The sequence below is a fragment of the Lagenorhynchus albirostris genome, chromosome 9, assembly GCF_949774975.1.
Source record: "Lagenorhynchus albirostris chromosome 9, mLagAlb1.1, whole genome shotgun sequence".
Taxonomy (NCBI): domain Eukaryota; kingdom Metazoa; phylum Chordata; class Mammalia; order Artiodactyla; family Delphinidae; genus Lagenorhynchus; species Lagenorhynchus albirostris.
In genome coordinates, this window is record NC_083103.1 from 69,487,285 (window position 1) to 69,511,074 (window position 23,790).

Here is a 23,790-nt window from a genome sequence, read left to right on the forward strand (position 1 = left end):
ACTCCAGCTTTCTTTTGATTTCCATTTGCATGGAATATCTTTTTTCATCCCCTCACTTTCAGTCTGTATGTGTCCCTAGGTCTGAAGTGGGTCTCTTGTAGACAGCATATATATGGGTTTTGCTTTTGTATCCATTCAGCAAGCCTGTGTCTTTTGGTTGGAGCATTTACTCCATTCACGATTAAGGTAATTATCGATATGTATGTCCTATTATCATTTTCTTAATCGTTTTGCGTTTGTTTTTGTAGGTCCTTTTCTTCTCTTGTGTTTCCCACTTAGAGAAGTTCCTTTAGCATTTGTTGTAGAGCTGGTTTGGTGGTGCTGAATTCTCTTAGCTTTTGCTTGTCTGTAAAGCTTTTGATTTCTCCATTGAATCTGAATGAGATCCTTGCTGGGTAGAGTAATCTTGGTTGTAGGTTTTTGCCTTTCATCACTTTAAGTATATCATGCCACTCCCTTCTGGCTTGTAGAGTTTCTGCTGAGAAATTAGCTGTTAACCTTATGGGATTTCCCTTGTATGTTATTTGTCATTTTTCCCTTGCTGCTTTCAGTAATTTTTCTTTGTTTTTAATTTTTGCCAATTTGATTACTGTGTTTCTTGACGTGTTTCTCCTTGGTTCATCCTGTATTGTACTCTCTGTTCTTCCTGGACTTGGGTGGCTATTTCCTTTCCCAAGTTAGGGAAATTTTCAACTATAATCTCTTCAAATATTTTCTTGGGTCCTTTCTCTCTCTCGTCTCCTTCTGGGACCCCCATAATGCGAACGTTGTTGTGTTTAGTGTTGTCCCAGAGTTCTCTTACACTGTCTCCATTTCTTTTCATTCTTTTTTCTTTATTCTGTTCTGCAGTGGTGAATTCCACCATTCTGTCTTCCAGGTCACTTATCCATTCTTCTGCCTCAGTTATTCTGCTATTGATTCCTTCTAGTGTATTTTTCATTTCTATTATTGTATTGTTCATCTCTTTTTGTTTGTTCTTTAATTCCTCTAGGTCTTTGTTAAACATTTCTTGCATCTTCTCGCTCTTTGCCTCCTTTCTTTTTCTGAGGTCCTGGATCATCTTCACTGTCATTATTCTGAATTCTTTTTCTGGAAGGTTGCCTATCTCCACTTCAGTTAGTTGTTTTTCTGGGGTCTTCTCTTTTTCCTCCATCTGGTACACAGCCCTCTGCCTTTTCATCTTGCCTATCTTTCTGTGAATGTGGTTTTTGTTCCACAGGCTGCAGATTTGTAGTTCTTTTGCTTCTCTCCCCTACCTTTTCCATTTTCTATAGTTCCTATGGATTTAAACAGTTCCTATGGTTTTAAATAGTTACTATGGGTTTTATGTTAAGTACTACAGAAATGTGATTTCCAAACTTGCATGCACATTGGAATTGTATTAGTCAGAATAGGTCAGGTTGTGCTACAGAAACAAACAAGCCCCAAATCTCAGGAGCTTGATATCACAGAGGTGTATTTCTCATCCATTCTGGTTCACAGAGGACCAATGACTCCAGAACAGCTGTCCTCCCCAAACAAACTAGCAGCCAGGCTGCTTGGATCTTGAGATCTTACTATCTTCATTGGAGGCTTCCCCTACAGCAGAGGAAGTGAGGAGTCTTGTAATGGCATTTAAATGCCCTGGTTCAGAAGTGACACATATTACTTCCACTCATAACCTGTTTGCCAAAATCCCATAGCCCCACCTAACTGTGAAAGCTCTTTAATCTCCCCTTTTCATGGGAGGAAAGAAAAATCAGAATGGGCAAGCACTAGAATGCCCTGTTGTAGGAATTGTTTGGTGAGGAAAAATAAAGATATCATAGGTCCTGCCAGCAGAAAGTCTGATTCAATTGCCCTGAAATGGGGCGTGACATTTTTGGGAAATGTCCCAGATAATTCTGATATTATTGGTATATGGGTGGACATTTAGGAACAACTATGATAGAAAACCTAATTCTCTCTTGGAGTGACCATTGGCTGTTTAGGTGATAAGAATGACACACATCCATGAATGCACAAAACAAGTTGATATATAACTCAGTACTAAAATATGCAGTATATGCAATGCGTTGTAGGAAGGCAGTGAACACTTCCCCTCCCTTCGATATGCTTGCCTGTTGTTAAGGTGGCTTTGCCAGACAACTCATGGTAAGGAACTCTTGCTCAGCACACATTTCCATGTAGGTATATGTGTGTGCAAGCATGGTCACACATGCTGGGAACCTGAAGTAGAGAAGTGAGGAGGCTCAGATGTCCATCTTTCCCACAGAGCCTGTTGGAATGACAAGCTCCTATGAATAATCTCATTATAGCTTTTTACCCTTCAGGCTGAACCTAGAGAGGACACCAGAGATTCTGAATCTAATCCTTGCTCTGTCATTGACTTAGTGGGTGACCAGTATAAAGCCAGGCAACTATGCCTACTCTGGAACTAATTAGCCAGCCTGAGGATGACTCAGTTCTCCCTCTGCTCTTCTTCCTTCTTCTTCTGAACACTCCGTTCAGTTAGGACTAGTATTCAGCTGCTAGTTAACAGAAAAACACTGTTTTCTTAAGCCCAAAAAACACTGGCTTAAGTCTATTTATTGACTTACACAAAAGAAGTCCAGAGGTTGGCAACTTCAGGGTCCCAGGTTCTTTTGGCTTTCCACTTGACCATCCCTAGGGTGTGACCTTCTTCCTCATTCTCTCAAGATGGCTGCTAAAGCTCCAGTGGTCATGTCTTCATTTTGGGCATGGATAATGGGAAGAGCGAAGGACAGAAAGGGTCTCTACTAGCTGAGTCCAGAGAAGTACCAGGGAGTGATATATGCTTACATCTCATTGGCTAGAACTATGTCACATGACCATGCAAGCTGCAAGTGAGGCTGGGAAACACAAGAGCCTCTATCATAAAGCCCCATTGTCAGGTATCCAGACTTTTTATACCATTCCCTTGCACACGGAAATGTAGGCTTCTGCCTTGTAGAGCAGAAGTGAACTCCTGCTCCTGGGCAGACACATGTAGGCTCAGTGGATACACAGAGGCAGAAGACCTCATGTGCACAGACCCAACTGTCCCCAAGACCTCGGTCCTGATGCTTAGATAGTGGACTTGGATTTGTCAAATCAGAGGCTGAGCAGGTGCTGTGCTCCCTGGTCAGGATGCCAATCTCCCCTGTGGGGAAGGAGCTCCCACCCTCACAGCACACTTTGTGGTGGCAGCTGTGTTTTCAGAGGTAGAAGGCACACAAGAAGAGAAGTTTGACCCCTCAGTAGCCAAACAGCCTGGACCCTCTTGTCTAAATAAAATGTGAGCTTGTTTTTATTATGAAAGTAAGTACAATGGTACAGAGTAAAACATTCCCACAGTACGGTAGAGGGTGAGTAATAGTAAACTTCTCGTCCCTTCTTGCTCCTGTCTGTGGCCTCAGTCCCACGTCCCAGAAGCTACACTTCATGGTTTCCCTGGACGTATTTCCAAATGTTTTCTTTGCATGTATATGTATATTGTTAAAAACACACACACACAAATGGGATCATACTTTACATGCTGTTCTGCAATTTGCTCTTACCATTTAGCATCTTGGTGATCATGCCATCTTGCTACCTGTAGAAACACCTAGTTCTTTTGTATGGCTAAGTGGTATGACTGTGCCATAATTTATTTTCCCAGTCACCAGCTGAAGAAATTGGTCTTTCCAGGCTTTTGCTACCAAGATCATTGTTATAATTCTCTGACCGTTTTGTCCGGATTCCTGTGTTCTCAGTTCCATTATCTGGATTGTCAGCTGAGCCTGGCATCTGGGGGAGAGAGAGCTTTGCTACCTCTGGGAGGACTGGCCCTGTGATTGCTGGAGCACTGGCTTTTCTCTGGTCAGGCCCATCCGTGGCTTCTCCGTGGGGGCCTGAACCATGGCTTCCTCCTTTGTCCCAGGAACCTCCCCCCATACCGACTCCACACAAAGGGCAGTGTGGGGTCGGCACATGAGCGTGCCTTGGCAGGCTAGTAATCTGGTGTTCTGGGCAGATAAATAATTTGGGACTCCTTCAACTGATATCTGCAAAAACATTTGTTCAACCCTTATTTGGAGGAAAGGCTGTGTGCAGAGGAGAGGAGCACATTGACCTCTGGCTCCATCAACCTGAAAAGTCTGCAGGGTGGGCAAAACTACCATTCATACTAGAGACTGCTGGGAGCTTTGTTGCAGGAACTGCTTGGGAGCTTGTATCTGAGTCACTGGTATACGATCATTTGATAATGTCTTCAAGGAGATGAACATGAAGCCCTGAAAATACCTGTTATTTTGCTTTTTGATCTGTCGTGCTTAATGAAGCTAACAGAAATCCATTGCTGATACAGAGACTATCAGACCTGGTATGGCTTCATCAACAAAGGAATTCTAGGGCATTCCCTGGCAGTCCAGTGGTTAGGACTCAGCACTTCCACTGCCATGGCCCAGGTTCAATCCCTGTTCAGGGAACTAAGATCCCGCAAGCCGAAGAGCATGCAGCCAAAAAAAAAAAAAAAAAAAAAAGGAATTCTCTGCTGAGATAGGACCCAGAAAGAGGAAGGGAGGAAAGTTGGGAAAACATGATGTTGAAGTAAAGAGAGACAGTGAAACTTCCCAAGTTGGCCAGAGAAAGAACCAGATCAGACAGGGCAAGCAGATGCCATACCTGGGCCACCGGGAAAAGGAGGCTCAGCTAAGTTGAGGTCAGGTCAGCTGAGGTCAGACACCAAGGAAGAAAATCCCCCAAATCAACCATGAAGGTAAACAGAGGCTTGGTCAGCTATGTAGGCTTGGTATTCAGAGGTGGACGCTCAGGAAGGAGTTTGATCAAGTGAGCAGAAGCAGGTGGGCAAAATCAGATAGGTAGGTACAATGAAGAGAAGTCAGATATGGGGTTCTACCAAAATTGTCTTCCCAAAACAAGTATATGGTCAAATTTCCTGCTCAAGAATCTTCACGGGCTATTAATTGTAGATATAATATATACTAATGCCTTAATCCAGCATTCACAGTTCACTACAATTTCACTCCCATTGAGTACTGACCTCTAATTCCTCTCCCGCCCCCCTACCCCCTTTCTCAAGCCATCCCTTCCACTTGGAGAGCCCATCATCTCTCCCTCTCTCCTAAATTCTCAGGGCATTTTGTTCTCCTCTTATAATTCTTATAATCTCTCTTGTGCAGCCAATACTGTCTTTGTCCCTTGGGTCCTGTTCATATTTTTATCTAAGCAACACCTAACCCTGCACCTCACATGCTTTAGGTCCTCAATCTGTACTTGTTGAAAGTCAGCAGAACAGTTTTCAAGCTCATCACAGGACTGAAATAGGGGAGATGCATGTGAGAACTCTGGGAGAGTTCTCAAAGGTGTGACGTGCACTGATGGGATAGACAGACCCTATTGCAGGGGCAGGGAGGGTCTTCCTTTTGATCTCTATCCACAGTAGTCATGTAAATTGTCAAGTGCTTGTCTTATCATGGGGAGACAGTCATACATGGGTATAAACTTTATATATTCTGGTCCAGGAAATATGTCTACCTCAGGAGGACCACTGTTCCTGGGTCTGTCTCTGGACAGAATGGGAATGTGGCTTGGGTCCAGCTACAGACTGAACCCCAACTATCTAAGGGTTTATAGCTCTGCGTACTGATGTCTGAGGCTGGGACCTGGGACAGGACAAGGATACCTGAATCATGGCATCTGCCTAGGGTTCTGACTCAGATGAGGGAGAGGAATCAAAGGGGGAAAGTGTGCCTTATACTGGGAGGGGTGAGGCAGGGGAAGAATTGGTTCAGGGCACTCTGGAGGAAAATGGGAGTCTGGAGTTGCCCTAGTTTCCCTCAGGTTGAAGCAATCAGCCACTCTATAGCTGTCCCTGAACTAATCACTGTGGTCCAGGGTGGCTTGGTTGGGGGAAGAATTACACCAATGTGTCCAGGCCTGGATCACAAGCCCTCCCTCCACCAATGTATGAGGGGGCTTAGTGCGCTAATAGTTTAGGGTGAGTCACTTGCTCCATTGCTGGAGGTGGGTGTGGTGCCCCACCCAAAGCATATATAGAATGAGAATGGGAAAGGTGTCCTCTTAGACCAAAGAATGTAGTGTGGGTGCAGAGTTGGCAAAATGTCTGCTCTATCAGCCCTTTCCATCTTCTTTGCTTGGGTAACACTTCTTTGCTCTTTGAGACCACATTTAGGCATTAGTTCATCTAGGAAACCTCATCTGATCTGTCTTACACTCAAGATTATATGCCTGTGTTCTCATGTTACTGCACCGAACGTGGATCCACGTACCCAGTGTGCAGCAAAGCCAGTCTACTAATACTGGTTGTGGTGATGGAAAGTACAGCATTTATCGCAAGGCACTCAACGTGGGCCCAAGCAAAGAGAACAGGCAGCTCATGCTCAAAAGACCCAAATTCCCCAGTGGTTTTCAGGGAAGGGTTTTTAAAGGTGAGGTGGAGGGATGTGTGATCAGCTTGTGTATGTCCTTCTGATTGGTTGGTGGTGGGGTAATGGTGGTGTTTCGGGAGTCGACATCATCACCCTCCTGGTTCCAGCTGGTCTGGGGTTGACGTGCTGGTGGTCAGCATGTAGTTAACTTCTTCCTCCTGGTGGGGGTTTTAGTATCTGCAAAACAACTCAAGGATATGGCTCAGGGTATTTTCTATAGCACCCGGTGAGGAACTAAAAGTCCTTGACTTTGTTTTATGGCTAAACTATTCTTTTGTCTTGCTTGACTGTTTTCCTTTGTTTCTGCATTTTCTCACTTCTCTGATTAAATTTGCTCTTTGGAACTTGGGGAAGGCCCAGGAGGCTAAAGCTTTTCTACAAACAAGAGGTGGGGGACACCAGGGGTCTGTCACTGGTAAGTCCCCATAGAGTCCTGCTTGGTTTCAATAACTCTTCCTTCTAGAATGAGAGCTCCTTCCAGTCTTTGCATTTTTTCTCTGTATCCCCAGGACTGAGTACAGGGCTTGGGATACTTACAGTTTGTTGAATGACTGAGAAGTAATGCATGCACGTGTGCAGGAGTGTGTGCCAGAGTGCGACTTGTCTGTTGCCTCAGCTTCATTGGAATGGCTGCACCCAGGAGCTATTGCTCAAGCAGAAGCCAATTCTTCTGGGATTGGAGCACTAATCACATAGATTGAGAGTGGGGAAGGGGGTTCCATCTCCCAGGGGAAGATGGTATGACCACCTGCAAAATAGTGTCACCAGTGTTGCTATCGTCTCAGGCTCCCAAACCCTGGGCTGAGTCTCCCTCTCACCCCAGGAGGGCATCTGGTCATATTAAGTCCTAGAATCCTGTTTTTTTCACATCCATCCCTTTTTTTCCTATTGCATCACACCTTCCTAATCTCCTGACAACCTCCCTGCCCCCCATCTTTGCTATCCCCTTTGCCTGACTCCTCTAAAACTTTCACACCACTGCCATAAGGATCATTCCTAAATACTGATTATCATGTCATCCATTTTATGAAAAACCTCAGTGAGTCCTCAGTTCTTCCAAGATCAATTCTAAATTCTTCAATCTATGATAACCATATGATAAAGTTCATTATCAGTCTTTCCCCAGAGTTTACATGCATCCATACTTCTCCCTACTCACCTTCCAGAACTCTGCCCCAGCCTATAACTTGCTTTCCCCCCACATCACCCATACTTCTTCCTCCTTGTTGCTCATGCTCTGTCCCTGCTCAGTGTCCTCAACTTTTCCACTTTGTTATCCAATCCTACTTCTCCTTAATTTCTGCATTTTATATGAGGTTTTTCTGACCTCTTTGACTCACAGCAATCTTTTCCTTCTGTGAACAAATATATTCCTAGAAAAACTGAGCCAATATCCATTGCATCAACCACTCAATTGGTACTTACTTAATCATATATTGCTCTGAGTAGTTACTTAATTTTTTCATTATTAGTTCATAGACTCCTACTGAGAATGCGGTAAGTGCATAATAAGTGTTTGTTGAATGAAAAGGGGCAAATGGACAGTGTGACTTTAGAATATTTTGGTTTTGTTTTAGCTTGGTTGTGAATACTATTTGTTTCTGGCTTGTCCCTTAACTCTTAGGCTCCATTTCCTCACTAATAAATTGAGGATAATCTTACCAACTTTACAGAGGCTGAAGGGTTTTGGTGAACACCAAATAAGAAATCATGCTTACAAGTACTTTGTGGACTATTAAAGTAAGCTATTAGGATTTCTCTTTTAATTTCAATTATAAAATATTTTCCTTCTTACTTTTAGACTTGCAACCTTATTTCTCAAAAGAAGACCCAACAGGATAGGCGGTATTTACAAAAAGGCTGTTTACAGACACTACACAGATGAGACTTATTCCACAGAGATCCCCAAACCTCCCTGGCTTGGATTCTTGGGCCCTATCTTGAGAGCTGAAGTGGGTGATGTGATTGTCATCCATTTAAAGAACTTTGCTTCCCGACCCTACTCCTTGCATCCACACGGCGTTTTCTACAACAAAGATTCAGAAGGTAAATATCAATCCTATATTATTGGTGTCTTCTCTCTCCTTCTTAAGTAAGGCAACTGTCAGTTGCAATGAACGGGATTCTAAGAGCACATTCTAAGATTACATGTATTCTTTTGTCTTCTCCCTGCGCTCCCCTCCCCCTCCCCTCCCCCTCCCCTCCCCCTCCCCTCCCCCTCCCCTCCCCTCCCCCTCCCCTCCCCTCCCCTCCCCTCCCCCTCCCCTCCCCTCCCCTCCCCTCCCCTCCCCCTCCCCTCCCCTCCCCTCCCCTCCCCCTCCCCTCCCCTCCCCTCCCCCTCCCCTCCCCCTCCCCTCCCCCTCCCCTCCCCCTCCCCTCCCCTCCCCCTCCCCTCCCCCCATCTCCATCTGTCCCCACCTTTTCTTTCTCTTTTTCTTACCCTATTTCTTTCCTCTCTTCGTTCTCACTTTTGTTTATGTTGCTACAGAACTGGGTGTTGGCATCCCTTGACACATGCTCCACCGCGGCCCCAGAAACACATTAACCTTCCTGTCAGTCAGTCTTGACTGAGTCCCATGTTGGATAAGGAGCAGAGTGTGCAACGGATTCCTGTGTCCTATCACCAGTAACAGCCTCAGCTATGGGGAGGGTGTCTCAGTGCACGTGGACCTCAACTTCCCTGCTTAAGGCTACTGTCTTTGGTACTTCCTTTCTGAAGCATCCCTGCCTTCTTTTTTTGGTTTGTTTTTTTAATTTGATTTATTTGTTTGTTTATTTATTTCTTTAGGCTGCGCTGGGTCTTCATTGCTGCGCGTGGGCTTTCTCTAGTTGCGGCAAGCGGGGGCTACTCTTCATTGCAGTGCATGGGCTTCTCGTTGCGGTGGCTTCTCTTGTTGTGGAGCTCGGGCTCTAGGCATATGGACTCAGTAGTTGTGGCTCGAGGGCTCTAGAGTGCAGGCTCAGTAGTTGTGGCACACAGGCTTAGTTGCTCCGCAGCATGTTGGATCTTCCCGGACCAGGGCTCGAACCTGTGTCCCATGCATTGGCAGGCAGATTCTTAACCACTGTGCCACCAGGGAAGTCCCCCATCCCTATCTTCTTGTTTGTACTTAAATAGCTTCAATAGCACAGTTTCCTGAGTACTCCCTAAAGTTAAATTTTTTTAAAAAGCAACATTCTTAGGCTTTTGAGATGGAAGTATTTCTCCCTCTTCAGAAGTATTTTTCACATCTCTCATTTTATTCTTGCTCGTGACCAGGTGGAATGTGTCAAATGATGTTAAACCTGCTACACTACTGGCTCTGAGGAACATGCCAGGAACAGCACCACTAGCTCTGATGCAGCTTACTTTACCACCAAGGACGAGCTTCTGGCTATTAAATATTGTCCTAAGGCAACGAAACTTGCCTGGCAGTTGCCATAGACAGGTCTGTCTAAGCAGCCAGAGGAGACACCTCTGATGATGGACACAAGATTAGGAGTGCCCTTTGTTCTTGGTGCTTTTCCTCCATCTGAAGTGCAGCAAACCTCTCGGTCCCAGATTTGGTTAGTTCTGAGTAGGTGAAGGTCAGCACGTAAAATTCATTACCTTCATGATACTTCCACTGAGCGCCCACCAGGTGCCAGAGACTGACTGTGGGTCCTGGGAATAGAAGATAAATGATTCATAGGCTATAGTTGAAAATCAATAACTATAAGTATAAGGGTTTATTTCAGGGCTCTCAATTCTGTTCCCCTGATCTATGTGCTTACCTTTGCACAAACACCACACTGTCTTGATTACTACGAATTTATAGTAAGTTTTGAAATTGGGTAGCATAAATTCTCCAACTTTGCTCTTCTCAAGACTTTTTAGCTACTCTAAGTCCTTTGCATTTCCATATAAATATCAGATGAACTCGTTAATTTTTACCAGAAAGCCTCACAAAACATCAGCCGGGTTTTGATTAGGATTGCATTGAGTTTTATCAATCAGTTGGGGGGAAATTGTCACCTGCATTTAAAAGATGAATTGCCATCTTGACAATATTGAGTCTTTCAATCTGAACATGGAATTTAGACTTCTATTGTCTCTAAACAATGTCTAGTTTTTAGTGTACAAGATTTGCATTTCTTTTGTTAAATTTATTCAGAAATATCTTATTCTTTCTGATACTGTTATAAATGGAATAGTTTTCTTAATTTTATTTTTGATTATTTGTTACTAGTGTGTAGAAATACAATTGAGTTTTATATATTTATCTTGAATCCTACTATCTTGTTAAACTTGTTTATTAGTAGATGTTTAAAGGGTTCCTTGGAATTTTCTAAATACAGAATCATGTCACTATGAATATAACGTTTTATTTCTTCCTTACCAATGGGTATAACTTAGCTTTTTCTTTGGCTTATTGCACTGGCTAGAACTTTCAGGACAGTATTTAATAACAGTGGCAAGAGCAAACATTCTTGCCCTGTTCCCAGTCATAGGAAGAAAGCATGCAGTCTCCCTCCCATTAAGCATGATGTTAGATGTGGATTATTCTTAGAAGGAAGTTCCCGTCTATTCCTAGTTTGAGAGTTTTTAATTTGATAAGTACTGGATTTTTAAAAATTTAATCTTTATTTTATATTGGGGTGTAGTTGATTTACAATGTTATGTTAGTTTCAGGTGTGCAGCTAAGTGATTCAGTTATACATACACATATATCCATTCTTTTTCAGATTCTTTTCCCATATAGGTTATTATAGAATACTGAGTAAAATTCCCTGTGCTATATAGTAGGTCCTTGTTGACTATTTTATCTATAGTAGTGTGTATGTATTAATCCCAAACTCATTATTTATCTCCCCTCCACATTTCCCCTTTGGTGACAATATGTTTGTTTTTGAAGTCTGTGAGTCTGTTTCTGTTTTGTAAATAAGTTTCAAATTTTCTACCATTTTCTTTAGATTTCACATATAAGTGATATCTTATGATATTTGTCTTCATCTGACTTACTTCACTTAGTATAATATAATAATCTCTAGGTCCATCCATGTTGCTGCAAATGGCATTATTTCATTCTTTTTTATGGTTGAGTAATATTCCATTGTATATATGTGCAACATCTTCTTTATCCATTCCTGTGTCTATGGACATTTAGGTTGCTTCCATGTCCTGGCTATTGTAAATAGTGCTGCAATGAACATTGGAGTGCATGTATCTTTTCAAATTATAGTTTGCTCCGGATATATGCCCAGGAGTGGGATTCCTGGATCATATGGTAGTTCTATATTTAGTTTTTAAAGAAAACTCCATACTCTTCTCCACGGTGGCTACACCAGTTTACATTGCCACCAATAGTGTAGGATGGTCCCTTTTCTCCACACCCTCTCTAGCATTTATTGTTTGTAGACGTTTTGATCATGGCCATTCTGACTGGTGTGAGGTGACACCTCACTGTAGTTTCAATTTGCATCTCTCTAATAATTAGTAATGCTGAGCATCTTTTCATGTGTTTTTTGGCCATCCATATGTCTTCTTTGGAGAAATGTCTATTTAGATCTTCTTCCCATTCTTTGATTGGATTGTTTGGGTTTTTTGATATTGAGCTGCATAAGCTGTTTGTATATTTTGGAGATTAATCCCTTGTTGGTCTCTTCATTTGCAAATACTTTTTCCCATTCTGTGGGTTGTTATTTTTTGTTTTGTGTATAGCTTCCTTTGCTGTACAAAACCTTTTAAGTTTCATTAGGTCCCATTTGTTTGTTTTTTATTTTATTTCTATTACTCTAGGAGGTGGGTCAAAAAAGATCTTGCTGTGATTTATGTCATAGAGTGTTTTGCCTATGTTTTCCTCTAAGAGTTTTATAGTGTCTGGCCTTACATTTAGGTCTTTGATCCATTCTGAGTTTATTTTTGTGTATGGTGTTAGGAAGTGTTCTAACTTCATTCTTTTACGTGTAGCTGTCTAGTTTTCCCAGCACCACTTATAGAAGAGGCTATCTTTCCTCCATTGTTTATTCTTACCTCTTTTGTCAAAGATGACCCTAGGTGCGTGGGTTTATCTCTGGGCTTTCTATCCTGTTCCATTGATCTATATTTCTGTTTTTGTGCCAGTACCATACTGTCTTGATTACTGTAGCTTTGTAGTATAGTCTGAAGTCAGGGAGCCTGATTCCTCCAGCTCCATTTTTCTTTCTAAAGATTGCTTTGGCTATTCGGGGTCTTTTGTAAAGACTTTTACATACAAATTGTAAAATTTTTTGTTCTAGTCCTGTGAAAAATGCCATTGGTAATTTGATAGAGATTGCATTGAATCTGTAGATTCCTTTAGGTAGTATAGTCATTTTCACAATTTTGATTCTTCCAATCCAAGAACATGGTATATCTTTCCATCTGTTTGTATCATCTTTGATTTCTTTCATCAGTGTCTTATAGTTTTCTGCATACAGGTTTTTTGCCTCCTTAGGTAGGTTTATTCCTGGTATTTTATTCTTTTTGTTGCAATGGTAAATGGGAGTGTTTCCTTAATTTCTCTTTCAGATTTTTCATCATTAGTGTATAGGAATGCAAGAGATTTCTGTGCATTAATTTTCTATCCTGCAACTTTACCAAATTCATTGATTAGCTCTAGTAATTTTCTGGTAGCATTTTTAGGATTCTCTATGTATGTCATGTCATCTGCATCAGTGACAGTTTTACTTCTTCTTTTCCAATTTGGTTTCCTTTTATTTCCTTTTCTTCTCTGATTGCTGTGGCTAAAACTTCCAAAGCTATGTTGAATAACAGTGGTGAGAGTGGATATCCTTGTCTTGTCCCTGATCTTAGAGGAAATGCTTTCAGTTTTTCACCATTGAGAATGGTGTTGGCTGTGTGTTTGTCATATATGGCTTTTATTATGTTGAGGTAGGTTTCCTCTATGCTCACACATTTATCATAATGGGTGTTGAATTTTGTCAAAAGCTTTTTCTGCATCTTTTGAGATTATCATATGGTTTTTATCCTTCAATTGGTTAATATGGTGTATCACATTGATTGATTTGCATGTATTGAAGAATCCTTGCATTCCTGGGATAAATCCCACTTGATCATGGTGTATGATCCTTTTAATGTGCTGTTGGATTCTGTTTGCTAGTATTTTGTTGAGGAGTTTTGCATCTGTGTTCATCAATGATATTGGCCTCTAGTTTTCTTTTTTGTGACATCTTTGGTTTTGGTGTCAGGGTGATGGTGACCTTGTAGAATGAGTTTGGGAGTGTTCCTCCCTCTGCTATATTTTGGAAGAGTCTGGAATGATTGCTATTAGCTCTTCTCTAAATGTTTGATAGAATTCAGCTGTGAAGCCATCTGACCCTGGGCTTTTGTTTGTTGGAAGATTTTAAATCACAGTTTCAATCTCAGTGCTTGTGATTGGTCTGTTCATGTTTTCTATTTCTTCCTGGTTCAGTCTTGGAAGGCTGTACTTTTCTAAGAATTTGTCCGTTTCTTCCAGGTTGTCAATTTTATTGGCATATAGTTGCTTGTAGTATTCTCTCATGATCCTTTGTAATTCTGCAGTGTCAGTTGTTACTTCTCCTTTTTCATTTCTAAATCTGTTGATTTGAGTATTCTCCTTTTTTTTCTTGATGAGTCTGCCTAATGGTTTATGAATTTTGTTTATCTTCTCAAAGAACCTGCTTTTAGTTTTATTGATCTTTGCTATTGTTGCCTTCATTTATTTTTCCTTTATCTCTGATCTGATTTTTATTTTCTTTCCTTTTGCTAACTTTGGGGATTTTTGTTCTTCTTTCTCTAATTGCTTTAGGTGTAAGGTTAGGCTGTTTATTTGAGATTTTTCTTTTTTCTTGAGGTAGGATTGTATTGCTATAAACTACTCTCTTTGAACTGCTTCTGTTGCATCCCATAGGTTTTGGGTCATTATGTTTTCTTTGTCATTTTTTTCTAAGTATTTTTTTATTTCCTCTTTGACTTCTTCAGTGATCTCTTGGTTGTCTAGTAGCGTATTGTTTAGCTTCTATGTGTTTGTATTTTTTACAGTTTTTTCCTGGAATTGATATCTAGTCTCATAGCATTGTGGTTGGAAAAGATGCTTGATGTGATTTTAATTTTCTTAAATTTACCTAGGCTTGATTTGTGACCCAAGATGTGCTCTATCCTGGAGAATGTTCCATGTGCACTTGAGCAGAAAGTGTATTCTGTTGTTTTTGGATGGAAGTATTATTCCTTTTCAATTATTGAGATTTATTTTATGTGTAGCTTAACTTTCTATCCTGAAGAATGTTCCATGTGCCCTTGTAAAGAAGGTGTATTCTGCAGTCATTGGGTGGAATGTTCTATAGATATCAGTTAGATTGAGTTGTTTGACAGCATTGTTGAAGTCTTCGATATTCTTGCTGATTTTCTGCCTAGTTTTTCTACCAGTTATTTATAGAAGCGTATTGAAATCTCTAACAATTACTGTTGAGTTGTGTATTTCTCCTTTCAGTTATGTCAGTTTTTGCTTTATGTGTTTTGAGACTCTTGTTAGGTATGAATAGCTTTATAATTGTTTTATCTTCCTGATATATTGACTCTTTTATCATTATGAAATATCTATCTTTGTCTCTCGTTACATTTCTTGTCTTAAAATCTAGTTTGTCTGTTATTGAAAGCCACTTCAGCTCTCATATTGTTGCTATTTGCATTCTTTTGCTTTCAATCTATTTGTGTTTTGAATCTAAAATATAGACTGCATATAGTTGGATGTTACTTCTTTGTCCAATTTGACAATCATTGCATATTGATTGGAGTGTTTAGACCATTCACATTTAATGTAATTATTGATTGGTTTGAGCTACACTTATTTTGCTAATTATTTTCTATATGCATTTTGTCTTTTTTATTCCCCCATTTTTCCTTTACTGTCTTCTTTGGTGTGAAACAATATTTTAAAATCTACTATTTATATTTCTCTGTTGATTTTTCAACTATATATTTTGAGTTCATTTCTTATTGGTTGGCCTATGGATTATAATATGCATTTTAACATATCACTTCATATCACTTCATATAATATACTTCATATTTTTTACCTACTTAATTCTGGAAATATATAAAAGCTTTACTCCAACAGAGCATCATTCTCACCCACCTCTTTTGTGCTTTTATTGTTAGATTGTCATTACATCTCTCTCTCTGTAAACCCAACCATGTGATGTTATACTTGGAACTGTATATTATCTTATGAATTTTAAAGAAGTTAGGATAAAAAAGGAAAAATATATTTATTGAATCTTTTATATTAACTCCCATTTTTCCTATTTTTGGTGCTTTTCACTTCTTTCTGTGGATTCACATTCTCTGGTGTTATTTCCTTTTAGTCTGAAAGATTCTTTTAGTATTGCTTGTAAGACAGGTCTGCTAGCAACAAACTCACTTATCTTTGCTTATCTAGAGCATCTTTATTTTGCCTTATTGTTTTGAGGGCTAGTTTTTCTGGATGTATTATTCTTGGTTGGTATTTTTCCTCTAGCACTTTTAGTATGTCATCCCACTGTCTTCTCATATCAAATATTTAAATGGGAAGTCAACTGTTAATCACGTTGGGGCTCCTTAGTATGTGATCATTTCTCTTTGCCTTTTTTTCCTCCCCAACAGCTTGACAACAATATATTTGTATATGAATTCTTTGTATTTATTCTACTTGTGGTTTGTTGTGCTCCTTTGATGTGTAAGTAAGTTAATGTTTTTCATCAAATTTGGTAAAAATTTCTTCACATATTTTTTTCTGCCCTCATTTCTTTCTCCTCTCCTTTGGCAGACTACATTACACACATGTTAATATACTTGATTTAGTCCCATAGGTCTCTGAGGTTCTGTTTATTTTCTTCAATCTTTTTTTAACCCTCTCTTTTTCAGATAGCATAATTCTGTCAATGTCTCTTCAAGTTCACTGACTCTTTTGCCATCTTGAATCTGTTGCCAAGCCACTCTAGTGAATATTTTATTTCATTTATTGTATGTTTCAATGCCAAAACTCCAACTTGGTTCTTTTTTTAATGTATAAATTTTATCTCCTTATTGAGATTCTCTATTTTTTGAATAATTTGTCCTACTTTCCTTTAATTATTTAAACATAGCTTCTTTCAGTTGCTTGAATATATTTATAATAACTGCTTTAAAGTCTTTATCTGCTGAATTCAACACCTAGAAGCACTTAGAGATAGTTTCTATTGGCTGCTTTTTTTCCCTTGAGTATGGATCACACTTTCTTGTTTCTTTGCATGTCTCATTTTGCTATGGCTGTCGTTCTTCTTGTTGAAAACTGGAAATTATTGAGAATATACTGTAGCAACTTTGGATTCTGGATTCTGATCCCACCATCATCCAAGTTTGTTTATGTTACTTGCTTTTTTGTTTAGTAACCTGTCTGGGTTAAACCTGTGAAATCTGTATTCCTTATAGTGTGTTGGCCACTAAGGTTTCTGCTCTTTTTTTTCCCTTGTTTTTATTTTTAAGCCTGGGTGCTGAGTGTGCACCTCTATACCTGCTTAGCTTTGAGGTCAGCAGATCTTTTTCATGAGACCCAAAATCTCTCAGGTCTCAAATTTAGGTGCTGAATGTGTAGTAAGTGCCCAAGAAGTGTTTGTTATTTCTTCTGCTGCTTCTCCTTTCCTTCTTCAGTTGATGTTAAGTGAAGTAGATTGATGTCTTCCTGATTGGTACGGGAGGCCTTCATGAATATTTATTAAACATCTGGCTCTGTGCAGGATACTTCATATACACTGCCTCATATAGTTCTCACATCTCTGTGGGGGTAGATATAAACATTCCAGCTTTATTGGTAGAAAACCAAAGCAGTGAGAATTTAAGTAAATAGCCTCAAGTCCCATAGCAAATAAATTTTAATTCATGTGTGTTTGATTTCAAAGCTCTAGCTCTTTCCACTATAGTGTGTGATCTCTGCATTTTAACTATGTTTTATATTTTCTTGGAAGGAGCCCTGTACCCAGATGGAACATATGGAAGGAACAAGGATGATGACAATGTTCCTCCTGGCAAAAACTATACCTATGTCTGGCCAGTGAGAGAAGAATATGCTCCTGCCCCAGCAGATGCAAATTGCCTGACCTGGGTGTACCATTCGCACATCGATGCCCCTAAGGACATCTGCTCGGGGCTAATTGGCCCACTGCTGGTGTGCAAAGAGGGTAAGACGTCTCTTCCCCACCCTCTCTATCCCTAGGAGCCTATTCCCAGGTGTGTTGAAAAGTGTATATAATCTTCAGGTCGTCTTGCCTACCTCCCTTGCTTCACACAGAGTGTGCCTCTTCTTCCAAACTTTCTGTAAGATTAAAGAAATTCTTCTAACATAGAAGATCTATGACAGGGACAATAATTCAGGCTTCTGCCTAAAAAAATCATAGCATTCTGAAACTTATGTGCTTTAAAAAAAAATACACACTGACACCACACATAGGAAAGTGTAAAATGTAGTCAAATGACCAGGAATGCTTTTGCTTTATTAATTAACCCACATAATCCCTTTGTTATTTTATTCCCTATTAATTGATATAGTGTATCTGTGCTCTGTCAATAAAGTATATTTCCTTTAAGGACAGCCAGGTTTCCAAGTCTGTGGTTGTGAGGATTTCTGTTTTATGAGTTTTCTATGGTTCTATCATTTCCATCAAAGCCTTTCACTGATTTTATGTTGTGGGTTACTCTTGTACATGTAGGTCTTTCAAACTTACCTGATACCATTGGCAGGAAGAAAAGCTCATCTTGATTTAGTCCACTGTGAATTTTTTTCTTACTCTTTTGAATGTGCCTGATAGGTATCCTGCATAAATATTCAGGGACAAGGACTGATGTGAATCAAGAGTTTGTTATAATGTTTACTGTTGTGGATGAGAATCAAAGCTGGTACCTTGAGGAAAATATCAGACATTTCTGCACTGACCCTGATTCAGTTGACAAAGAAGATGCTGTTTTCCAGAAGAGTAACAAAATGCATGGTGAGTGCCTCTCATGTTATCAAGTACATACTGACTACCTTTTGTGTATCTGGCACTACACGGGATACAGAACACACAGAAATATTAAACGTAGTTTTCCAAGATTTATAACTTCGTAATGAGAATAATAAGAAAGTGATGAAACATAATCCCTGTCAGAACCTAAAACAAAGAAAGAGAGCAAGAGAAGAAGAAAGGAACAGAGAGGAACTACAAAAATGGACAGAAATTAACAAATGGAAATAAGCACATACTTATCAATAATAACTTTAAATGTAAATGGACTAAATTCTCCATTCAAAAGACATAAAGGGGCTGAATGGGTTAAAAAAAACAACAGCAAAAAAACAAAAACCCATCTATATACTATGTACAAGAGACACACTTTAGTTGTAAGGACACATGTAGACTGACACTGAAGGGATGGAAAAAACTATTCCATGCAAATGGAAAACAAAAGAAAGTTGGAGTAGCTACACTTATATCAGACTTGAAATTGACTTTAAAACAAAGACTATAATAAGAAGGGTGTTACATAATGGCCAATCCAACAAGAATATATAACATTTAAAATATTTGTGCACCCAACACAGAAGTGCTTAAATATATAAAGCAAATATTAACAAACATAAAGGGAGAAATAGACAGCAATACAATAATAGTAAAGTACTTTAATACCCCACTTATATCAATGTAAGTATCCAGAAAGAAAATCAGTTAGGAAACTTTAGCCCTAAACAATATGTTAGATCAGATGGACTTAGCAGATACTTATAGAACATTCCATCCAAAAACAACAGGATACACATTCTTCTCAAGTGCACATGGAACATTTTCCAAGATAGATATGTTAGGCCATAAAACAAGTCTTAATAAATAAATTTAAGAGAATTGAAATTATATCAAGCATCTTTTCTGACCACAATGATGTGAAACTAGAAATTACATGAAGAAAACTGTTTAAAAACTGTTTAACTGTTTAAACAAACATGTGGAGATTAAACAGCATGTTACTGAACAACCAACATATTGAAGAAGAAATCAAAAGAGAAATTTTTTAAAAACTTGAAACAAATGAAAATGGAAATGTAATATATCAAAATTTATGGGATGCAGCAAAAGCAGTTCTAAGAGGGAAGTTCATAGTGATAAATGCCTACCTCAAGAAACAAAAAATGTTTCAAGTAAGCAACCTAACTGTACACCTCAAAGAACTAGAAAAAGAACAAATTAAGCCCAAAGTTACTAGAAGGAAGGAAATAACAAAGATTAGAGCAGAAATAAGTGAAATAGATACTAAAAAGACAATAAAAAACATCAATAAAACTAAGATCTGGTTCTTTGAGAAGATCAACAAAATTAACAAACATTTAACTAGACTCACTAAGAAAAAAAGAGAAAGGCCTCAAATAAATAACATCAGAGATGAAAGATGAGATATTATAACTGACACCACAGAAATAAGAAGGATCATAAGAGACTACTATGAATAAGTATATGCCAACAAATTGGATAACCTATAAGAAATGGATAAGGACCATACAACCTACCAAGACTGAATCAGGATGAAATAGAATCTGACAGACTGATACTAGCAAGGAGATTGAATCAGTAATCAAAAACCTTCTGACAAACAAAAGTCCAGGAAACAGATGGCTTCACTGGTTAATTCCACCAAACATTCAAAGAAGAATTAATACCAATTCTTCTCAAAATCTTCTAAAAAATAGAAGAGGGAGAAACTCTTCCAAACATGTTTTATGAAGCCAGCATCATGCTGATACCAAAAGTGGACAAGGATGCCACACAGAAAAAGAAAAAATACAGGCCAGTATTCCTGATGAACACAGATGCAAAAGTCCTCAACAAAATATCAGCAAGCCAAATTCAACAATACATTAAAAGGTTCATACACTGTGATTAAGTGGGATTTATTAATCCATGGGGTTTTAACCATGAAAGTATGGTTCAGCTTCCACAAATCCATTAAGGTGATATACCACAGTAAAAAATGAAGGATAAAAATCATATGATCATCACAATAGACACAAAGAAAGCATTTGACAAAATTCAACATCCATTTATAATAAAAACTCTTAACAAAGAGAGTATAAAGGAAACATACCTCAACATAATAAAGACCATATATGACAAGCCCACAGCTAACGTTATACTCAATGGTGAAAAGCTGAAAGCTAAACCTCTAATATCAGGAACAAGAGAAGGATGTGCACTGTTGCCACTTTTATTCAACATAGTATTGGAAGTCCAAGCCAGAGCAATTAGGGAAGGAAAAGAAATAAATTCATCCAAATCCGAAAGGAAGAAGTAACTGTCATTATTGCAGATGACATGATACTATATATAGAAAACCTTAAAGGCTCCAAAAAACTGTTAGAACGAATAAGTTAAGTAAATTTGAGGGATATAAAATCAATACACAAAAATCTGTTGCAGTTCTTTACACTAATAATGAATTATCAGAAAGAGAAATTATGAAAACAATCTCACTTACAACTGCCTCAAAAGGAATAAAATACCTAGGAATAAATTTAACCAAGGAGGTGAAAAAAACATATATTGAAAATTATGACATTAATAAAAAAATTTAAGAAGACACAAATAAATGGAAAGATATTCTGTATCCATGGATTGAATGAATTAATATTGTTAAAATGTTCATACTACCCAAAGCAATCTATAGTCACAATGCAATCTCTATTAAAATCCCAATGGTATTTTTTACAGAAATAGAACAATCCAAAAATTTGTATGGAACCACAAAAGACCCTGAATAGCCAAAGCAATCTTGAGAAAGAACAAAGCTAGAGACATCGTGATCCTTGATTTTAAATGATATTACAAAACCATAGTAATTAACACAGTATGATATTTGCATAAAAACAGACATAGAGATCAATGGAACAGAATAGAGAGCCCTGAAATAAACCCATGTAAGAATATACAGGCGGAAAAGGGCAGTCTCTTCAATAAATGGTGTTGGGAAAATTGAACAGCCATATACAAAAGAATGAAGCTGGACCACTGTCTTACACACATACACAAATATTAACTCAAATTGGATTAAAGACTTGTGTATAAGATCTGAAATTCTAGAACTCCTAGAAGAAAACATAGGTGGTGAGCTCCTTGACATAGGTCTTGGTAATGATTTTTTAAATCTGACACCAAAAGCAAAAGCAACAAAAGCAAAAATAAACAAGTGGGACTACATCAAACTAAAAACTTCTGCACAGCAAAGGAAACCATCAACGAAATGAAAAGACAACTGACTGAATGGGAGAAAATATTTGTAAATTGTATATCTGATAAGAAACTAATATCCAAATATATAAAGAACTCATACAACTCAATAGCAAAAAGCCAAACAATCTTATTTTTTAAAAATGAGCAGAAGATCTGAATACATATATTTCTAAAGAAGAAATAGAGATGGCCAATAGATATGTGAAAAGATGCTCAACATCATTACTCATCAGGAAATGCAAATCAAAACCACAGTGAGAGGGACTTCCCTGTGGTCCAGTGGTTAAGACTCCGAGCTCCCAATGCAGGGGGCCCAGGTTCAATCCCTGGTCAGGGAACTAGATCCCACATGCATGCTGCAACTAAGGAAAAAGGAAAAAAAAACAAGATCCCACACATTGCAACTAAGACCTGGCACAGCCAAATAAATAAATAAATATTAAAAACAAACAAACAAAAAACCCCACAAGATATCACCTCATACCTGTTAGAATGGCTATTATCAAAAAGAGAAGAAATAAAAAGTGTAAATTGGTACAACCACTATGAAAACCAGTATGGAGTTTCCTTAAACAAACTAAAAATAAGCTTATCATATGATCCAGAAATTCTGCTCCTGGGTATTTATCTGAAGAAAATGAAAACACTAATTCAAAAAGATATATGCACCCTCCATGATCATTGCAGCATTATTTACAATAGCCAATATATGGAAACAGCCTAAGTGTCCGTTGATGGATGAATGGATAAAGAAATTGTGGTATATAATAATAGAATATTATTCAGCCATAAAAAAGAATGAAATCTCGCCATATGCAACAGCATGGTGGACTTTTAGGGCATTATGCTAAGTGAAGTAAGTCAGACACAGAAGGCAAATATTGTAAGACCTCTTTTATATGTGGAATCTAAGCAAACAAACAAACAAAACCCCCAAAACCAAGTTCATAGATCCAGAGAACAAATTGGTGGTTAAAGAGGCAGGGGATGGGGATGGGAGAAATGGCAAAAAAAGTAACGTGTCTCATAAGTCCCTTCTAATCAGTTCTTTTCCTTTTCTTCTTGCTGCATGCTTTTGTCATTTAAGTAGCTACTATGTGTCAGCTGTCCCGCTGTGAGGTAAGACAGGGTTTCTAATTACAAGGAACAGATCTGCTGGGGAAGGTAAATATGTAAATAGAGATGGAGGTAAGAGGTGGCCAAGCTGTCCTGGAAGTATGAACAGTGCTTTTGTTTGCTCCTGATCTCATTGTGTTCACATAACAGCTCGAAGGCTGTTTGCATGTTGCTGATCACTTTTATTGAGTGCTTTTCTCTTGAAAAGACTAATGCTTTTCATTCCTTTCGGGGACTGTATTTTACCAAAGAAATCATGCCTTTCTGCACAAAAACATTGCAAGCAATAATCTGTGCTAATTTTCAACTGTGCTAGAGCATGTGTTACCATTTCTTCTGGATCTGCTCGCCTCTGCAGGGGAATCTCTTCCACTAGTGTTTCTGTTTTTCAGCGCTCAATGGATACCTCTTTGGAAACTTCCCCGAGCCTGATATGTGTGTTGGTGAATTGGTGTCCTGGCACCTATTTGGAATGGGGAATGAGATAGACATCCATTCCATCTATTTTTATGGTAACACCTTCATCAGCAGAGGCCATCGGACTGATGTCATCAACCTCTTCCCAGCCACCTTCCTGACAACAGAAATGATAGTTGAGAATCCTGGGAAGTGGATGATAACCTGCCAAGTCAGTGATCACTTTCAAGGTAAAAAGGACAGAGACCAGTGTAGAGATGCTTACAATGGTACAATTAAACCACGCAATCAATGGTGCTTATTCAGTGCCTGCTGTTGAATAGAGTCTTGTATGTGTTATATTTAATTAAATATTAAACATAGGAAAAATGTATAATGTCTATTTGGCATCTTATCAACAGGTATTTATTAATCACATCCCTATGAACCAGGTAAGAGGTGATTGAAAGAAATGATAAGACCTTCTATGAACCTGGAATCTAGTAGTTAAATATAGTTAGACATTTACAAAATGAATAAAACCTGAGGCAGAATGATAAATGCTCTTTAAGTGCTCTATCACTTTGCTGGAGCAGAGAGGCTTCCTGAGGAGGTGGTC

General features: G+C 38.8%; 1 protein-coding gene across 1 annotated transcript in view; it reads left to right on the top strand.

Annotated features, from left to right (window-relative positions):
* HEPHL1 (hephaestin like 1) overlaps positions 1-23,790 on the top strand; it is a 92,923-nt gene that overhangs the window by 12,417 nt on the left and 56,716 nt on the right. The window contains 4 exon segments of the mRNA XM_060157892.1: positions 8,233-8,477; positions 17,373-17,585; positions 18,213-18,392; positions 23,168-23,422. Of these exon segments, the coding sequence (XP_060013875.1) occupies positions 8,233-8,477; positions 17,373-17,585; positions 18,213-18,392; positions 23,168-23,422 (893 nt within the window).